The 20,826-nt window shown below is 36.7% G+C and overlaps 1 protein-coding gene across 4 annotated transcripts in view; it reads left to right on the forward strand.

Moving 5' to 3' along the window:
- Rfx7 (regulatory factor X, 7) overlaps positions 1-20,826 on the forward strand; it is an 85,976-nt gene that overhangs the window by 46,165 nt on the left and 18,985 nt on the right. For all 4 annotated transcript variants that reach the window (XM_087562202.1, XM_087562200.1, NM_001127490.2 and 1 more), the window contains 2 exon segments: positions 8,529-8,611; positions 10,234-10,356. In XM_087562202.1, coding sequence (XP_087418328.1) covers positions 8,529-8,611; positions 10,234-10,356 — 206 coding nt within the window.

Raw genomic sequence — 20,826 nt, forward strand, 5'->3', positions numbered from 1 at the left:
CCTCTGGAAGAGCAGTCGGGTGCTCCCAACCGCTGAGCCATCTCTCCAGCCCTACTTGCCAATTTCTATTTTTGGAAAAAAATTATTGCTATTTTTTTATTGGGACTGCAGTGACTATGACAGTCTTCCTTGATGAGATTGGGTTTTCACTATTATGGTTGATTCTTCCAAAATTTCTGTCAATATACCTTTGTAGTTTTCTCTGTAAATTTCATAAATTTTCTTAAAACTATTCCTAAATATTAAATTTTAATATTAATATTAAAATGTTTAGATGCTGTTGTGTGTGGTAATTAAATTTTTTTGTTATCCAGTGCTTTATTGCCCATATTTATAGTGACCTTTTGGCCTGAAGATTCACTGTTTACCAACTAAACATAGTGATTATATTTTTATTTTATGTATATAAATGTTTGTCTACATATATGTAAAGGCACAGTGTATATATGATGTCTGCAAAGCCCAGGAGAAGATGTTGGATACCCTGGAACTGGAGTTACAGGGTTTGTAAGCCAACATGTGAATGACGGGAACCAAATCTGTTGTCCTCTGCAAAAGCAGCCAGTGCTCTTAACTATCCAACCCCGTAAATACAGTAATTTTATATAGAGGCCTAACACTTTCTGCCTTAATTATAGCATTAATGAATAATACTTTAATCCATTTCAATTTATACCTAATATATATCTTTATTTCATCAAAGATTCTTGCATTGATTTTTCTATCTCAAAAAGGAAGAGTTCACCAGGAAAAAAATTGGTCTCTGTTGTACTCTGAGCCCATCTCCTTCCTACATGTCAGCAGTTGTGCCTGAGTTCTCTTCCAAAAACGATAGGTGCTCTCAAGTCTTCTCACACCCCACCAGGCTTTACATCCTCAGCAAAGATACTTTTCTTAACCGTACTTTATTTGTACTGTAATGTCTGACACTGGAGTTTGTATCAGATTCTTTGTGGTCAGAGTTCTTCAGAGAGTCATTCTTTATAGGGTTGGGAAACCATAGTTATCTATGAGAACAGTAAGTGAGAAGAAAGCCTGTCTTTGTCTTAGTACTGTACTACCTTCTATCATTGCTCCTGCCTAGCCATCACAGTAACCAGTCAAAGGAAGCAAAACATAACAAAATTGAATGTAACAAAGAGTAATGATATCTTGTGGGAATCTCTGCTGTGAGTCAGCCATTGTACAAAGCATTCGCCCTTTTGCTTTGTGGTAAGATCGCTGTTTTAAATTATTCTTCCTGGGCTGAAGAGGTAGCTTAGCAGTTAAGAGCAGTGACTACCATTCCAGAGGTCCTGAGTTCAAGTCCTAGCAACCACATGGTGGCTTACAACCATCTATAATGGGATATGATGCCCTCTTCTCATGTGTGTGAAGACAGCTGCAGTGTACTCATATATATAAAATAAAAAATTTTTTTAAAAAAATTCTTTTTCCCAATTTTTTGTTTATACCAATGTATCTTCATCATGTGTATAATTTTGTTTATTGTCTAGTTTTGTGTGACTAAAATATAAATAGTGCCTAGAATATGCTAAATACTCAATTCTGGATGCATGGATGATTTCACTTAATTTTGAAACTTTTTTTTTTTTGGAGCTGGGGACTGAACCCAGGGTCTTGCGCTTGCTAGGCAAGCGCTCTACCACTGAGCTAAATCCCCAACCCCTAATTTTGAAACTTTCATGTGTGTTTCATGATTACTATTTTAAATGGAAAGAGAATTAACTTATTGTCTTTAACTTATAAATTGTTAGATGGACGAAAAGTGATCTGGAACGCTAGAATATAAGAACATGCTTTCTGAGAACCAGACTGATATTAGAATGAGGCCTTCTACAAAAGAGTACATACTCCTAGCAATAAGTTTAAGTAGCTCACCGTAGTGTTTCCTGTTCTTGCCAGTGTATGTCATTAAAGAGATACATGTAACGTATGGCTCATTTGAAAAAGTGCCTTTTCTCCTCTGTTGGTGGAATCATTCTGTAGTGAATTTTAAATGCTAACCGAGGCCAGCATACTCAGACTTGACTAAACCTAAAACTATATTTTAGAGTATCTAAATAAAAATAATATGGCTTTAAAATGCTTGTGGTTGGAAGATAGGTTTATTTTGTGATAGAACCTTGGGGTAACTTAGTAAAAACTTTCTAATTATCTATGATGTTTTATTTAAAATTTCATGTTGCTTTTTTCTTCCCTAAAATGTTCTTTCTTTTTTTTTTTAATTTTAATTAATTTTTATTCATATAAGTACACTGTAGCTGTTTTCAGATACACCAGAAGAGGGCATCAGATCCCATTACAGATGGTTGTGAGCCACCATGTGGTTGCTGGAAATTGAACTTAGGACCTCTGGAAGAGCAGTCAGTGCTCTTAACCGCTGAGCCATCTCTCCAGCCCCAAAAATTTTCTTTTAATTTATTAACTTACCTAATTTTTAAAGAATTAAGCAGATAAATAAATAAAATTAATGAAAAACCCAAAATATATTTGAGACTACATTTGTAAATGTGAGCTTTCCTTAAATATGGGGAATGTCCTTGGCATTCCGTTTAATTTTTTCTTTCTTACTAAAATCTATTCACTGTTAGATACAGAACTTTCACAGTGTTATACTCAGATCCACTTAGAATCACATTAGAGTCCTGTCTTGGATATGACTTTGGTAGCATTTACATTGCAGCACCTAAGGATTCCAGGCACTACAGTTTCTCAGTTTGAAAGGAGTCTCTTGCTTTTGTTTTGTTTTCATTTTTACATAGGGCTAGAGTCCATGATAACAGCAAAAAATCAGGTGAAAGCTCACATCTTCCTCCACAACTATGAGGCAGAGAAAGAGAGAAGGCACACTGGGAATAGCATGAGTCTTTGAAATCTCAAAGCCTGTTCATGGTGACATGATTTGTCTAACAAGCCCACACCTTCTAGTCCTTTCTAAACAATTCAACCAACTAGAGACCAACTATTGAAGTATATGATTCCCTGGTGGCCGTTCTCATGCAAACAACTACACTAGGGTTTTTGTGAAGATTCCTCATTGCACTTGATTCACTTTTCCTTCCCTGACCCCTGATAACTCAAATCTTCCACATGTACCTTAGATCACATTACTTATAGCAGAGTGAAGAAATTAAACCATTTTCATTTTATACCTAGGTCAGTTAGTAGGTTTATTATAGAAGGCCAAATTTTTACAATGATCAAATATAATGTAAAGTGTTTGCTCTCCTAGTTGCTTGATGTTTTCTAGGACAGAGGGTAGAAAGCAATTTCCTTACATTATTTATGTAGGTACTCTACAAAAGGAATCATAATCCTCTGTAACTCCCCATGATTTTCATAGAAAGTTAGGAAACTGAAATTTTAGAATTCTAAGCAACAAACCTGGAAAGTAAGGGTCCTCATACCTTTCCCTCTGTCTTACTTAATCTTGAAGAACAAAGTGCTAGGATTTGAGATAATGAATAAAGAGACTGCAGTATTTGACTACCTGGAAACATCAGAAGACTGGTATCCCAAGTCTCCACAAACAAATGAATAGCTAGCTACAACTAAGAGAAAAATCTTATGAACACATGTAGCCACTGGAGGATTATTAGTATACTATGTCTATGATAAAGAGCTCTTATTTTTAATGTGTACTGAACATGAAAAGTTCTTTGAACACTGCTTCCCTGGGTATGATCTCTGAGAAACAAGAACAGCATCACTTGGGAGCTTGTTAAAAATCCAGATTCTCAGGGTTGGGGATTTAGCTCAGTGGTAGAGCACCAAGGCCCTGGGTTCAGTCCCCAGCTCCGGAAAAAGAAAAAAAAAGAAAAAAAAATCCAGATTCTCTGGCCCCCATTTCAGATCTTCTACCTCAGAAAAGCTTCAAGCTGTTGTATTAAAGCTGTGTAGCCATATTTATCACTTTAAAATGCTACATGAAATAGAAACACTAATAACACTATAAGATTATTTAAAATGTAAGTTTAATCAAAAATATGGAAAAATTCTGACATTGCTGCTGGGAGTATAAGTTGGTATAACAGTTTAGGTGAAGAAATTTAAAACTGATAAGGTTGAAGATGTACAACCTTGATAACTATTTCTGCTTTTAGACATGTTACAAAAACTCACAATGGACACAATTATTATCTAGCATTATGTACTTTTTCCTTTATCTCACTAGCATATGCTGATTGCTATAAACCAGTAGCTTTTCTTATGACCTGTTCTTAAGTAGATATGACATTTTGTTGCTGCTTGCCCCCTCTGTTGCTTTCTCTCATCCTCCTCCCTTTATGCCTTTTTCCTTTTTTTTTTTTTTTTTTTTCTTTTTTTAGGAGCTGGGGACCGAACCCAGGGCCTTGCGCTTGCTAGGCAAGCGCTCTACCGCTGAACTAAATCCCCAACCCCTACCTTTTTCCTTTCAATGTACCTAATTGTCCTGCTTTTATTTTTATGTCCCCCAAAATGCCTATCTGAAAGAAAATATGCAGTATTTTCTAAGATAGGTATTTTGTTTCCATCTATTTTCTTAAAAAGTAATTTTCATTATAACTGAATAAAATGCTATATATCAGTATCACATTTAGGCTGATCTCACAACATTAGTATTTCAAACATATACAGATAATTTTATTGTACATGCTTTTAAAGGAATGTCAAAGAGAATAAAAACAAATGTGACATAGTAATGCATGCCTACCTGTTCTCTCTCTCTCTCTCTCTCTCTCTCTCTCTCTCTACTTTATTTGTGATATTTTATAATTTTAGATTTTTAAAAACAAAATTGGATGCTAAACTATACTAGAAAGGTTCCCATCTGGCTTCATATTATTTTCTAGGATTCTACCTCACAAAAGAATTTCTTAGAACAAAACAGATAAAAACTTCATCTTGGTTGATGGGGAAAGTATAACCTGATACTAGAAAGCATTATTAAATGAATCCATAAATACAAACTAATTACTTATAGGCTGAGCATGTTTTTGAGTGACTACTAGGACCCAAAGCAGAGGAACAATTTTGGATCGGAGTTTTTGACTTTGGGATGGCAACCCCATCCCTCTTGAAGTTTCAAAGTAAGTTAACTACTCTCTAAGTATGAATGGATGAAAGCTTTTGTGGTTATAGGCAGGAACCCTTTTCCTCTTTTCATAGTTTTTTCTTTAGTTATTGCCCAGTCTATTCAACTAGATAATACTGGAGGCTCACCCTAAACTTGAAACTATTTTCATAGCTTTGCTTTAAGAACATCTTTTTTTTTTTTCTTTTTTTTTTTCGGAGCTGGGGACCGAACCCAGGGCCTTGCGCTCGCTAGGCAAGCGCTCTACTGCTGAACTAAATCCCCAACCCCTAAGAACATCTTTTTAAAAGTGAAAACTTAAGTCCTAGGGATAAAGGGATGTTGGTGTGGGTTTTTAAAATGAGATCTTTTAAAGTTTGATTGAGGTCTTCAAATATGAAGATACATCTGCCCAACTTTGTCCAACTCTGTTACAAACTATCATTGGTTACTTCATAGTTCATGCTTCATCAAGAGTTTTATTTTCTGTATCTGATGTTCCCTATTAAGCAGTTACTGCATTCCCCTTCTCACAGCCTCTGGTGGGGGAGGCATCAGTAATTTGCCTGAGTCTCTTATGAATGCTTTCTTTCACTTAGAACAGTGGTTCTCAGCCCCCACGGGGGTCACATATCAGATTAGAGTTCACATTACAGTTCACATCAGTAGCAACATTACAGTTATCAAGTAGCAATGAAAATAATTTTATGGTTGGGGGGACACTGCAACATGAGGAACTGTACTAAAGAGTCAGAGTATTAGTAAGGTTGAGAACACTGACTTAGAATAAAGTTATTAAGGCAGAGGCAAGCTGATCTCTGATTCAAGGCTAGCGGGGATACTTAGTAAGATCCTATCAGAAACACCCACAGGTCTTAAGTGTTTACAGTCAATTTTTTCTCTACTGCCTTGAAAATGGACCACTATTATCCTTTACTTCATAAATCCAGCCAGATATGGTTTTTAACAACTAGTGCATCGCAAAATGGAATTAAAACATTTTATTCTTCACATTTAAATTTTCACAAAGTATATTAATATGTTTAACATGTTTGCCACATGATACTCTGGCCTTGATAATCTAATATGAGTCTTTACTTAAATCAACTATCAATGTTTTGGAAGCCAACTTTTGTCAGTGAATGACACAAATATCTAAAACCAGAAAACTGGTGAATTCAGACTGGAGTGGGTCATTTTGTTTCCATTTTCCTCATAAGAGTTTGATCTGGCCAGTTTTTAGTGTTATTCTGTAGTTTTTCCTTTTGTGTGCTAAACACCAATTACAAGTAAACAAATAACAGCATTTACAAGTTTTTATTGGTTAAAATAAGAAAGAAAGTCCCTTTTTTGGTACTTTATCTTAATTTAAAATATATTTTGCAATGCTTCTCTATTCTGAAGTTTCTCTATTTTTCTCATACTGGAAAATTTTAAAAATTTATGTAGAACCCCAAGTTTCACAATCAATATGAGATATATCTTTTTAAGAATTATTTATTGTATATGAATATACTGTAACTGTCTTCAGACACACCAGAAGAGGGCATCAGATCTCATTACACATAGGTCCGAGCCACCATGTGATTGCTGGGAATTGAACTCAAGACTCAAAACTGAAAGAGCAGTCTTAACTGCTGAACCAACTCTCCAGCGTCTGAGATAAATCTTTTCTTAATAATCAGAGATTGTGATTTTTAGCAGTAGTTCTCAGGCTTTGTCCATAATATTGTGTATGTTTTATTATTACAATGCAGCCTCACTAGGTTCAGTATGATAGTTACTTTGGGGGTTGAGAGAACTATAGTATTTAATGAAAATATAAAGAGCCAAATTTAATAAACTAAAGAAGGGAGAGGTTGGAAGCAGGAAAGCCAGTTACATAAGTATTGTCATAAGTCCGTGGGGGCAAAAAAAATTGTGGTGTTCATCAGTATTGTGATATATTCAGGTATTGGTGTAATGTACAATACAATAGTACAATGTACAATACAATACAATAGCCAAATGATTCTCTTCAAAATTTTATGAAACACAGCAAAACCCGAAACATATGTGCTGAGTAAATAAACCTTTTCTGTTGGTGGATGTGAAAGGAAGAGCTAAAAATCATAGACTACTATAACAGTGAAAATGAAGACACTGAAAGACTGTGGGACAAAATGTTTGTGCTCTGTCTAGAGGATTAATGTGGAGTGCCCTGTGAAGAGTAGAGTTAAGCAGACTCCAAAAGCACATGTGGGAACTAAGAAAAGGCAGCAGTCATTAATAAAGGATTAAGAATAGAATGCCTACTTTGTTTTGTTTTGTTTGTTGTTTTTCTTTAAGAGATATAGCTCACTAAGTATTAAAACAATACTTTGGAAAATACTCATAGCCAAGGGATTTTTGAAATGTGCATAGGAGCTATATGCAAACAGTTGATAGATTAAATCACCTTGTAAATTAAATCTAAGATTAAATTTTTGGGTAAATGTTGATAATAAGAACAAAGAGATGGCTCAATTGGTAAGAGTGTTTGTTGCACAAAAATAAAGATCTGCATCAGGGACTCCAGCACACACATAAAAAGCTAGGGCATGGACTAGCACCTCTAATCCCAGTGTGATTGAGGATAGTATGGAGAGATGGGATTATCTCTGAGGCTGGCTGACCATCAGTTAACTGCCAACTCCAGGTTAAGTGAGAGACCATTTCTCAAGGAAATAAAGCAGAAGGCAATAAAGGAAAATCAGCATCCTCTTCTGGCCTCTACATACACATACACATGTGTACAATTGTATATAACACATAAACAAAATGAATAGGCAATTCAAAATTGTGGGATTATTTCTGCTTCTAAAATTGAATCTGTGTTTAAACCGTGCTTTATTAAGAATAAATTCTCGACCAGGCATGGTATTACAAACCTGTAATCCCAGCTCCCAGGAAGCTCAGGCTGGTGAATCTCTGTGAATTGGAGAGCAGCCTGATCTACATAGAGAGTTTCAGGACAGCCAAAGCTGCATAACAGGATGACTCTGTCTTAAAAAGATGTCCTACGCCATCGCTGCCATCAAAGAAATATCGTCATAAAGACCAGTAACCAGTTCACTTTTCATTACAAAGAAGTTTTGCTTGAATTAAGTTACCCTGAATGTCTTTATTGTAAAAAGGGGTTATGAAATGGGTGAAACCCATATAAAGGAAGGCAGGAATATTTATGCAACAGTAATAGTAGAGAATCTTATAACCCAGTTTATCTAAATAGAAGCCCTTGTTGAAAGTCAAACTATAATTTCACCTGCATATTTCAGAAGGGTTTGTTGGTTTTATTTCAGATGTTTTAGCCTCCATTAGCATTAGTCACATTTTAGGTATTTGAAAATTAGAAAAAGATCAATAATGTTTAGGGGAAATATTAATAAACTTAGTTGGGAGGAAATATTTTTAACTTTATTTTTAATCTTTCTTTTTAACCCTTTGTAACCAGCAAGAAGTTGAGAAGTTTACAGACCTAGAGAAACTCTACCTCTACCTTCAACTGCCTTCTGGTCTCAGCAGTGCAGAGAAAAGGTAGACCTATCCTTGTCTTTGTAATGCTACCTTGTTTGTAGGACCCTACCAATCTGTATGCATTATGATTGATTGTTATTTTAGTATTCCTAAGGTTGTCATGACACAGATTTCCAAAACAACAGATCATTTGTGTCTTTCATAATACTTAGTTAATTAAATATTCACCTGCAATTTTGACTAATTCATCTGCTAAATACCATGAAATGTTAAGTTGGGTTTGGTCACACAGGACAGTGGGAGAATAATGCCATATTAAAATGTGACAAAAGGGGGTTGGGTATTTAGCTCAGTGGTAGAGCGCTTGCCTAGCAAGCGCAAGGCCCTGGGTTCAGTCCCCAGCTCCGAAAAAAAGAAAAGAAAAACCACAAAGACTAACCAGGTAAGTATTCTGAAGAATCGAGTACAGGGTTATTTTTAGTGAAGTGATAAGTAAGCACGTAATAGGATGTCGGATGGAAGAGAGAGCACAGTGTTGGTCATAGTACCTCACTTTAAGGACTTGGAGTATTGCCTTTAGCTTCGTCACTAAGAATGTGGAGAAAAACATTCTTCAGTTTCTGTCCTTTTTTTTTTCTTTTGGTTCTTTTTTCCTATATGTTTTGGACCAGTAGCTTTTTCCATTTTACATTATCTTTGACAGTTGTGTCAATGATTTTTTTTTTCTTTTTTCTTTTTTTCAGAGCTGGGGACTGAACCCAGGGCCTTGCGCTTCCTAGGCAAGCGCTCTACCACTGAGCTAAATCCCCAACCCCTCAGTTTCTGTTCTTAAGATTTTCGTTACCTTTTGCATATTTCTGAGGATTCATTTCACTCACATTATTTTTAACATAATCATTTAAAATTGTACATGAGAAATAATAAAATAAAAATTCTATGCTTTTACCTGTTCTTACCGCATATCAACTATAATAACTATTTTAACTATATCTTGTTCTAAAAATGTGCTCAGTATTTTGGAATTGGGTTATTCTAGGAGTGTCATAATCAGAGACTATTTTGTCGTATAGGGTCTGTAGTGCCCATTTCATGATATCAGCTTATAAGAGTACTGCCAGGTAATAAGATTAGTACTCTAGTGGACATGGTAGTTCATGCAGAGATCCTAGTTGTGAGAAGTATTGTGTTGGGAGGGTGACCCTCTTCAGATCTCTTGTCCATCCTAGGGATGGAGTGCTTTAGTGTGGCTTCAGGATAGGTGCTTCTACAGGCACGCTCTTTGAGTGTGCAGAGTAAATTGAATATAAAGAATTTACCACACTGTTCTAAACATTTAACAGTTTAGGAAATAGGTAAATGAACAGGCAAGTGAATTTAGGAAATATTCATACAAAAGTAATGGCCAGAACTAAAAACCTAGTCTGTAATGTCTTCACCATGCTTTAGAATCCAGACCAGCAGTTTGGCCTAACAGGCCACTAATTTCAGTTTGAAACTGATAGGAAAAACTGGCTCACAGTCTCAAATGAACAATTTTTATATAGATTACTGAGTATCCACTGTATGTCCTGAGTTCAGTTTGATCTGTTAATATGTTTTTAACATAACATTTAGGCCTTACTTAAAAATTATGAATGGAATTGTTCTCCGGTTTAGCTAAAATTTGTCTGTTTTATGACTAGTGATCAGAATGCCATGTCATCTAGCCGGGCACAGCAAATGCATGCCTTTTCCTGGATTCGAAATACCTTAGAGGAGCATCCTGAGACTTCACTCCCCAAACAAGAAGTCTATGATGAATACAAGTAAGTGTGAAATGTCTTACACTGTGATATATTAAAGCAGATAAGTACATAAATGATAACAGTGACTTATTTTGTCTATTCTTACGGATCTATCTGGCTGTTACTTGGGTATTGCATTTAGAAATTTCCAAGATTACTGACAGTTCTAAGCTTCTGTGATAGACTGTAATATAGAACAGGATTTTTTTTTTTATCTTTATTAACTTGGGTATTTCCTCCTCCTCCCCCCCCCCCCACTCCCCCACCCTGCCTCAGCTGAGGACCGAACCCAGGGCCTTGTGCTTGCTAGGCAAGCGCTCTACCACTGAGCTAAATCCCCAACCCCAATTTGAGTATTTCTTATTTACATTTCGATTGTTATTCCTCTTCCTGGTTTCCTGGCCAACATCCCCCTAGCCCCTCCCCCTCCCCTTCTATATGGCTGTTCCCCTCCCCATCCTCCCCCCATTACCACCCTCCCCCCAACAATCGCGTTCACTGGGGGTCAGTCTTGGCAGGACCAAGGTCTTCCGCTTCCACTGGTGCTCTTACTAGGCTATTCATTGCTACCTTTGAGGTTGGAGCCCAGGGTCAGTCCATGTATAGTCTTTGCATAGTGGCTTAGTCCCTGGTAGAACAGGATTATTAAATGAGGGGTTTGTCCAGGGTTCTGACAATAAAGAATGATGGTATAGGGATACTGAATTAAAAGATTCTTACAGAATTTTAAAATGCCAAGAATAATGGAAGGGAGTAGAGGAACAATGGGTCACAATGAAAATAATCAGTGCATAAGAAAAGACTAAAACATGTTTTTTGTACTTGAATTTTTTAAGCCACTTTTCATGAATCTAAAACCATTTAATTCAATTCCAAACAGAGAATATTGTAAAGTACTTATTCTAGGAGAAAAGAGATTAGTGACATTACAAAAACTCCACACAAATAACTTTGATTATGCAAATTATTCATTTAATATGGGAAATAAAAAGTGTATATGTTATAAGTCTTCAAAAACAGAGTATAGACAGTCATTGCTTATTATGTTTATAATTTATTTGAAAGGAAAAATTCATTCTGGTAGAATAAATAAAGCCAAAATGTTTTGGTTATTGAAATATCAAACTAAGAAAAATTAGTGTGTGTTGTAATTACAGAATTTGGAAGAAAATTATCAAATAAGTGTTAATTAGTTTAAAGCAATAAAGAGAAGCTGTACTTACTGAGAAAATTGATGATATCTGGAAAGAAAACTTTCTAGCTTACTCATAAGTCTTAACGACTTATGAAAGAAAACATAGTGGGGCTATAATAAAAAAGCAGAATTCCTACTTGAAATGAGCTGAACTAGGAACTTTAATGTTTTAAGAAAAGTTGAAACTGAAAGTTGTTCATTCTTACAGTCTAAAATTCTTTGGTGAGTATACACTGTATACTGGACCCTGAATATCTGATGAGACTGACACTGGTTTGGTCCTCACCCAAGATCTATATATACATGGTGGTTGGGTACAATGAGAGTATGTGTCTGTGATCCCACAGTGTTCCAGATAGATTCCAAGTATAAAGTAATTAGCTTTATATTTGGGCTACATGTAAAGCAAGAAAAGAAGGGGGAGAAAATATGTATATTTATGGTAAACATAGATTTAGTACAAACAGTAAAATACAAATTAAAATACAAAAGACCTACTTAGGTGCTGGAGAGATGGCTCAGCAGGTAAGAGCACTGACTGCTCTTCCAGAGGTCCTGAGTTCAATTCCCAGCAACCACATGGTGGCTCACAACCATCTGTAATGAAATCTGATGCCATCTAAACGATCTTACAATTTATTCTGACCTCTGTGGGCTCTGTACACACACTCAGGGAAAACACTCATACACATAAAATAAAAATAAATCATTTTTAAAATAAAGAAATTGAAACTTCATATTGTTAAAGAAGTCTAGTAACATTTCCAATCTTGCACAGTTAATTTTCAGCTTAGTTGAGTACTGTGAAGCATGTCATTGGGATTTTGATAGGGATTACATTAAATCTGTGTATCATTTTTAGTAATATAGCTTTTCACAATATTCTGCCAAACCACGAGCATGAGAGTTGTTTCCATCTTGTTACATCTTCACATTCTTTATTCAGTATCTTAGTTTTCCTTTTTTTTTTTTTTTTTTTTTTTTTTTTTTTTTTTTTTTCGGAGCTGGGGACCGAACCCAGGGCCTTGTGCTTGCTAGGCAAGCGCCCTACCACTGAGCTAAATCCCCAACCCCCAGTATCTTAGTTTTCATGTGGAGGTCTTTCATGTCCTTGGTTAGATTTATTCCTAAGAATCCTGTTGAATATGGGGGTGTGTTAGATTATTGTAAATAGGATATCTTTCCTAGTTTTTATTTATCATGTTCACTACCAGTATATAGAAAAGCAACTCATTTTGTGAGTCACTTTTATATCTTAATTCTTGGATGAAAGTATTTATTGGATTCAGGATTTTTCTGACAGAATGTTTGGAGTCTACATTTTAAATACAAAATCATGACATCTTCACATAGGAATAATTCTCTCCTGTTTGTCTCCTGTTTGTTACTTGTCTTATTGCTCTAGCCAAAATATTAAGACTTAGTTAGGGGTTGAGTTTTTTTTCTTTGCGTAGAATTTCATGCATTTTGTCCATATCCATCCCTCCCTTCCATACTCTCCTACTCACGTTCCCTTCCCACATTTCCCTCTCAAATTCATTTCTCTTCTGAATCCAGTTAGTTGGTATAAGGTTGACTGGTAGAACATACAACCAATTGAGAGGTTCATCCCTAGAGAGGACTTACTTTCTCTTCGGCAGCTATCTGCTGCCTACAGTTCCTCATCTAGAGGAGGGGCCTTGTGAACTCGCCCCACATCTGTGCTAGAAGGTTGGCTAGTATGATCTTGTACAAGCAATCATAGCGTAGAAAGCTCATGGCACCATCCCTGTCATGACCAGAAAGACTGTCAAAGCAGCCTTCCCAGTCTTCAGGTTCTTAGAGTTTCTCCACCCATTCTGTGATGATTTCTGAGCTTTGAATGTAGGGTGGCAGTATATATATCCTATTTGGGAATGGGTACTCCATAGTCACTTTCTCTCTGCACTTTGACCAGTTAAGATGCTCTGTAATAACCTCTGTCTGCTACAAAAGAAAATTCCTTGATGAGGGGTGAGAGCTGTACTAATCTATGGCTATAAGTATTTAGAAAGCAGATGTCAGTTTAGCAAATTGGTTGTATAGATTCTCCTCTAGGCTCTGTGGCCTCCAGTCACAGATTCTTGGCTGAGTTTAAATAGCAAATATGAGTTTCTGCCTATTGAGCTGGCCGTAAATCTAATGAGATTATTCAAGATACCAGTGTGACGTTGTAGTTTGTAGGATTTACATCCAGATAGAACTGTTGAGAACTTTACTTCAGCATCCTCCCTAACACCTTTTTTCAACATCATAAAAGCTAGTTGTCAGGAAGGAGGCTTCTAGATCATTGCCATCTTGATTTCAAAACCTATGACCAAAGTATATCTTTGGCTAGAGGATCTTACCTTCAAAAGAACTGTTTTGAATAGAGTTGACAGAACTGACACTCTTGATTTGTTCCTGATTTTAGGGGAAAAATATTTCGAGTTTTCACTCATAAAATGTTTTCTCTTGGTGTGTTAGTCTTTATTATGTTGAAGTAGTTTGCTTCTATTCCTAGCTTCTTTGGGATTTTATCTGGAAGTTACAAAAGTTGTTTAGCATGATCAAAAGCCTTTTATGGATCTACTGAACTCTCGTGCCATTTCTGTCCTTATATCAATTCACATGCTGTATTATATTTATTCATTTGTATTTGTTGAACCAAATTCGCATCTTTGGAATGAAACTGGACATCAATTGTCATAGAAGCATAACATGATTTTGTACTTTGTTTGTTTGACCAGAAACAAAACGTGAGATCATTCTGTAACAGAATATAAATTACTATCTTTAATAGCTGTCATTAATGGCTGCTTTTTATCATGTAAATGTTTGGATATCAGTTTACATTCTCTAGGTGGTTTTAACCCCTAGAATATACAATGGTGTTGAGTGAACCCTTAACACATGTCACTATCTCCGAAGCAGCTAAAGACTTGTGTACTTGTAACTTGGGTACATGTTGCCTAACAAGAAGAAATAGAATTCCTTGTTTGTGTCTTTTTACTTCCTATATTATTTCTGCTTGTACTTTTATTCTTAGTCAGTTTTGGTTTTATCTGGTTTTTTTTTTTTGTTAGTTCATATTGAATATTTTCTTCTTATGTCTGGTGATTGTCTGATGATCTTTCTATTGTCTATACTTATTTTGTGGAAAAAGTGTTTCATATAGCCCAGGCTGACCTGATTGAACTCACTATGTAGCTGAGGCTGTTCATGAACTCTTGACGTTGACCTTCCTATCTCTACCCCACCTCCATCTCTTTCTGCCTCCAGCAGCTTTCTGTTTAGTATTTAAATGTAGCAAGCAAAAACAAGCCAACTGTGGATGGTCTGTGCCTGTCCAGAACTTGTACTCCAGTGGTCAAACACACATTTGTTCTGGAATTACACACACTAACTATAAGAAACAGTTTTGAGGGCTGGAGAGATGGCTCAGCGGTTAAGAGCACCTGACTGCTCTTCCAGAGGTCATGAGTTCAATTCCCAGCAACCACATGGTGGCTCACAACCATCTGTAAAGAGATCTGATGCCCTCTTCTGGTGTATCTGAAGATAGCTACAGTGTACTTATATATAATAAATAAATAAATCTTTGAAAAAAAAAAGAAAGAAACAGTTTTGAATTGTGAAAAATTAGCTAGTCTGTTAATCTTGGTTGTTGTTTTTTTAGTAAGAAGCTCTTTTGTTTATTTTGTTTCACTTCTTTTTAGTTTTTTAGCTTATGCAAAGTAATGCTTCATCATGGAATCTTCATGCAAACATGTCATTCTACTGTGCTCTCACTTGTTCCTCTCCTCTATTGCCTTACTAACTATACCTCACCTTTTCTCCACCAGTTAGTCCCCACCCTTTGTATTCTATTAGCTTGCTTCCTTTTCACCTCCTATAAAAATCGTGTTTCTCCTTTTCTGGTCTCGTGACCTACAGGCATACATGCATCATACAATGGAAATTTAGGTTCGGCATATAAGTAAAAATGTGGTGTCTGTCTTTCTGAGTCTGGCTTATTCTATGTAACAATCATTTCAAGTTAATGTCTGTCAATAATAAAGCTCTGTGAAACCAATGCAAAGTTCTTTTTCTATCTATTATGAATATTCACACTATGAATACAAATGTATCAGGATCTCTGAAATACTAGAGTCCTTCAGGTCTGTACCAAAGAGTGGTACAGCTGGGCCATATAGTTTAATATTTTCATTTTTTAACTTTTAAGAAATGTGTCATGATTTATGTGCACAGTTTGCCATTGTCAGTGTTTTTATTACAGCAGCTAAAAGAAAAACAGAAAAGGCATCAGGTGGTTTACCTGCTGAGCCATATTGCTAGCCCTGGTTTCAGTTTTTTGGAGGAGCCTCCATACTGATTTCCACAGTGGCTGCATAAGTTATATATTCCCATCCACAGCTGATTTTGAGTTCTCCTTCCCATACCCTGAGGATAACCTGATTCAATCATGTTTTATATTAGTCTCTCGTAACTAATTCCTGACTTAATTAGAATGTTGCAATCTTTTAACATTTAGAGTAATTGCTACTCAGGTATGAATTATATTACCTGATTTTACTGATCATTTTCTGTGTGTTATACCTCATTTTGTTTCTCTGTTCTCCTATTGCTGTCTGTCCATTAAACAGCTATTTTCTAATAATTTTCTTTTTTTTTTTTTTTTTACTTTCTACATTTCAGGGTTTTGTCTAATAGCTGCCCCAGGATCTAGTTTGGATTATATCAACAGAAAGTCAGAAGCACATAAATATATGTGTATATGTATATCTTCATTCCCCTTATTCCATATATTTTCTGTCACATGTACCCATCAACACAGATTTATAAATGATGTTTTATCTAATTGCCTTTCAGTTCAGATAGAATATCAAAAATTATACACAGAAGATATATTCACTCTGTACTTTATATTTAGTTGTCTTTGATGATTTCCTCTTTTGTGAGATTTGGTTTCTCTTAACTCTGCATATTTTAATTTTAGTAAATATGCTGCCAAAGCGAGCACCTGAGTATATTTTAAGTAGCTGGTTTATAGCAAGTACACCTGTCTAGACTTCCTCAGGTATAACTTCTAATGATTACAATTTGGGAAGAGGGCAAAGATTTTGATTCTTGTATAGCTCATAATTCTTTATTGCAAGTTAGCCATAAAATATGGTACTCTGGGAATTAGATTCAGTCCCTGCCCAAGGTTTGTGCGTGACATTTCTTATGGTTATTAATATTTGTTGGCTGCTTGGGGGATAATTTTTATGTGGCTTTTTTGAACTATGCTGTGTTACTATGACTACCTACTGAAATCTCCCTAGCTTAATAGTCATCTAATAAGACATAGATTTCACTAAGGACCTGGAACCAATAAATCTCCCAGTCTTTATTCACTAGGGTCTTCATAAGCATGCACTAGGATTCAGTATCAGCACTCAGACGTGGAATTAACTGTCCTTAGCCTTCGCTTTCTGCTTTGGAGAGGCTTTCTTTTTAGCCTGAGGTAAAAACTTCAGCTTTCTCAAGTCTCTCTTGAGCATGCACACAGCCTTCCAAATACTTGTGATTTTCTAGCATCTCAGAACTGTTCAGATTTCTTTCTTATTAATTCTTTTATTTATTTACATTTCAAAAGTTGTCCCCCCTCCACTACTCTACCACTCCCTCCCTGAACTGGAAACTTAAGGGTTCTTTGGAAAGTCAGTGGGATGGTGTTTTGCCGAGGCAAACACATAAAAGAACATTTTTTTAAAGTGGACTGGTGAAGGAACATTTCACTGAAGCAGACACAGGAGAGAGGATGTTCTGCTAAAGCAAGCGCATGAGAGGACATATGAAAGACTGCCGGGATTGGGGATTTAGCTCAGTGGTAGAGCGCTTGGCTAGCAAGCGCAAGGCCCTGGGTTCAGTCCCCAGCTCTGGAAAAAAAGAAAAAAAAAAAAAAAGAAAGAAAGACTGCCTGCTAATCACATGTATTGGTCCGCCTTACTTTGCACAGTTGAGCTTCATCTTCGGGACTCCATAGAGAGAAACGCACCAAAAACCATCTGGTGTGCTGCAGTTTCTTGCCACTTCCTCAGACTTGGGCTGATTGGGTGCATGTGCTGAGGCAAGGCACATAGGGGACATGTGATTTTTGGAGGGTATAAATAGGACTCCTGACAGATACAACTTGGTTGCTGGTACAGCTAGCTGTGCAACGCTTGTAGGTCTTAAGTCTTCACTGATCTTCATTTCCATGAGAGAGACACAGCTGAGAACTTCTCTTGGTGTTCCTGCTGGTTCCTCCTGCTGACTTTAGCTGAGGCTGAAGCCTGGTTGTCTCTGCTAGGTCATATCACCCTGTCACCGCTGTTTCTAACCTGACTATCGAACTGGACTACCGGTGTATCTGTGAAATATTTGTGAGTGGATCAAGCTGCTGCTGCTTGATTTCCAGACAACACAGACAAAGAGTTGCTCCAAAGAACCCTTCTAAGCAAGTCTACTCTCCCCCACCCCCACCTCCAGCCCCACCCCCACCCCCATATCCTTTCTTTTCCATTACCTCTGGTGGGTGGTGGGCTACAAGGAAGATTAGAGCTTGTAAGAGCCATCAGTAAAAATCAAGTTTGAAAAAATAAAAGTTACGTATCCTCTTCTCCTTTGCCTTTAAGAGGATAGTCACACACCCTCCCAGTCCCACCTCACCATGACCTCTAGAATCATCCTTCTCTGGGCCATCAAGCCTCCATAAGACCAAGTACATCTCCTCACACTGATACCAGATAAGGCAGTCCTCTGCTGCATATGTAATGGGAACATGGACTGGCCCATGTATGCTCTTTCGTTGGTGGCTTAGTCCCTAGGAGCTCTGAGGGGTCTGGTTAGTTGAAACTGTTGTTTTTCCTATGGGGTTGCAATCCCCTTAAACTTCAGTCCTTCCCCTAACTCTTCCACTGGGATCCCCGAGCTCAGTACAATGGTGGCTATGAATATCTACATCTGTGTTAGTCAGGTACTGGCAGAACCTCTCAGAGGATCATCACTATGCCAGACTTCTGACTGCAAGTACATCTTGGCATCAGCAATAGTGTCAGGGTTTGGTGTCTGCAGATGGGATGGATCCCAATTGGCTTAGCCTCTGGATGACTTTTCCTTCAGTCTTTGCTCAGTTTTTTGTCCTGGCATTTCCTTTAGACAGAAACAACTCTAGGTTAAAATTTTTGAGGTGGGCGGGTGGCCTCAGCCATTCACCAGGGCCATGTCTATCTACTGGAGATGGCCTCTTCCAGTTCTGTTTTCCTGCTGCTGGGTATTTCAGCTAATGTCATCCCCATTGGGTCCTAGGATGTCCTTCAGACATTTGAGATTCTTTAGTTGAGAATTCTCTGTTTAGTTCTGTACCCCATTTTTAATTAGTTATTTAGTTTTTAAAAAAATCACATGACCATCTCATTAGATTCTGAAAAGGCCTTTGACAAAATACAACACCCCTTCATGTTAAAAGTCTTGAAGAGATCAGGAATTCAAGGCACATTCCTAAACATAATAAAAGCAATATACAGCAAATCAACAGCCAACATCAAATTAAATGGAGAGAAACTTGAAGCAATCCCACTAAAATCAGAGACATGCAAGACTGCCCACTCTGTCCCTATTTATTCAAGATAGTACTTGAAATCCTAGCAGAGAAATTAGAGAACAAAAGGAGATACAAAAGGATACAAATTGGAAAGGAAGAAGTCAAGGTATCACTGTTTGCAGATGATATGATAGTATACTATACATAAGCGACCCCAAAAATTCTACCAGAGAACTCATACACCTGATAAACAACTTTAGCAAAGTGGCGGGATATAAAATTAACTCAAATCAGTAGTCTCCCTCTAAACAAAGGATAAATGGGCTGAGAAAGAAATTAGGGAAATACCACCCTTCAAAATAGTCACAAATAATATAAAATACCTTGGTTTAACTCTAACCAAGCAAGTGAAAGATCTGTATAACAAGAACTTCAAGTCCCTGAAGAAAGAAATAGAAGACCCAGAAGATGGAAAGATCTCACATGCTCATGGATCAGTAGGATTAACATAATAAAAATGGCCATCTTACCAAAAGTAATCTACAGATTCAGTGCAATCAATCCCCAACAAAATTCTAACTCAGTTCTTCACAGAGATAGAAAGAGCAATTCTCACCTTTATATGGAATAACAAAAAAACCTAGGATAGTGAAAACGGTTCTTAACAATAAAAGAACTTCTGGGGGAAATCACCATCTCTCACTTCAAGCTATATTATAGAGCAATAGGGATAAAAACAGCATGATATTGGTACAGAAACAGGTCAATCAGAGGAATAGAATTGAAGACCCAGAAATAAAGTCACACACCTATGGTCACTTTGATCTTTGACAAAGAAGCCAAAACCATAGTGGAAAAAAGAAAGCAACTTCAAAAAATGGTCCTAGTCTAACTGATGGTCTGCATGTAGAAGAACGCAAATCAATCTATTTTTATCCCCTTATGGAAAGCTCAAGTCCAAGTGGATCAGGGACCTCCACATCAAACCAGATACACTGAATCTAATAGAAGAGAAAGTAGGAAGTAGCCTCAAACACATTGGCACAGGGAAAATTTCCTGAACAGAACACCAATGGCTCAGGCTCTAAGATCAACAACTGACAGATGAGATCTCATGAAACTAAAAAGTTTCTGTAAGGCAAAGGACATTGTTAATAGAATAGAATAGCAACCTACAAGTTGGGAAAATATCTTTACTAACCCTACATCTGATAGAGAGCTTGTATGCAAAATATGCAAAGAACTCAAGAAGTTAGACTCCACAAAACCAAATCACCAAATTTAAAAATGGGATACAGAGCTGTTCAGATTTTTTTACAGCAACCCATTCGTTTTATTTCCCAGCTTCTTTTTATTCTTTCTGATAAGTGTATGGCTTACTGCTATTGTAATTTGCATGTAGTCTTAGACAACTCACAAAGCAAGATACTTGCTTATAATAATTTTTGACCACTTCTTTTCCCCATCCAATATCATATCCCCAAGGAGAAGGGCCTTTACACTAGGCAGTCTTTGGATCAACTTAGATATAGATCGCCATCTAGGTGGTCAGGCATGGTAATTATTTATATGTACAGTAACTTAACTCTGCTTCAAATAATTTTCATTAACTTCCAACAGAGCAGTCTTTTAGGCATATGGACCATTGTATAGTTACCTCAAATAAATCCAGTGAATTTCAAGAGTAACTTATTTTAATTTGATCTCTGCTTACTAATAACTAACTGCT

The sequence above is a fragment of the Rattus norvegicus genome, chromosome 8, assembly GCF_021556685.1.
Source record: "Rattus norvegicus strain SHRSP/BbbUtx chromosome 8, alternate assembly SHRSP_T2T, whole genome shotgun sequence".
In the NCBI taxonomy this organism is placed as follows: Eukaryota; Metazoa; Chordata; class Mammalia; order Rodentia; family Muridae; genus Rattus; species Rattus norvegicus.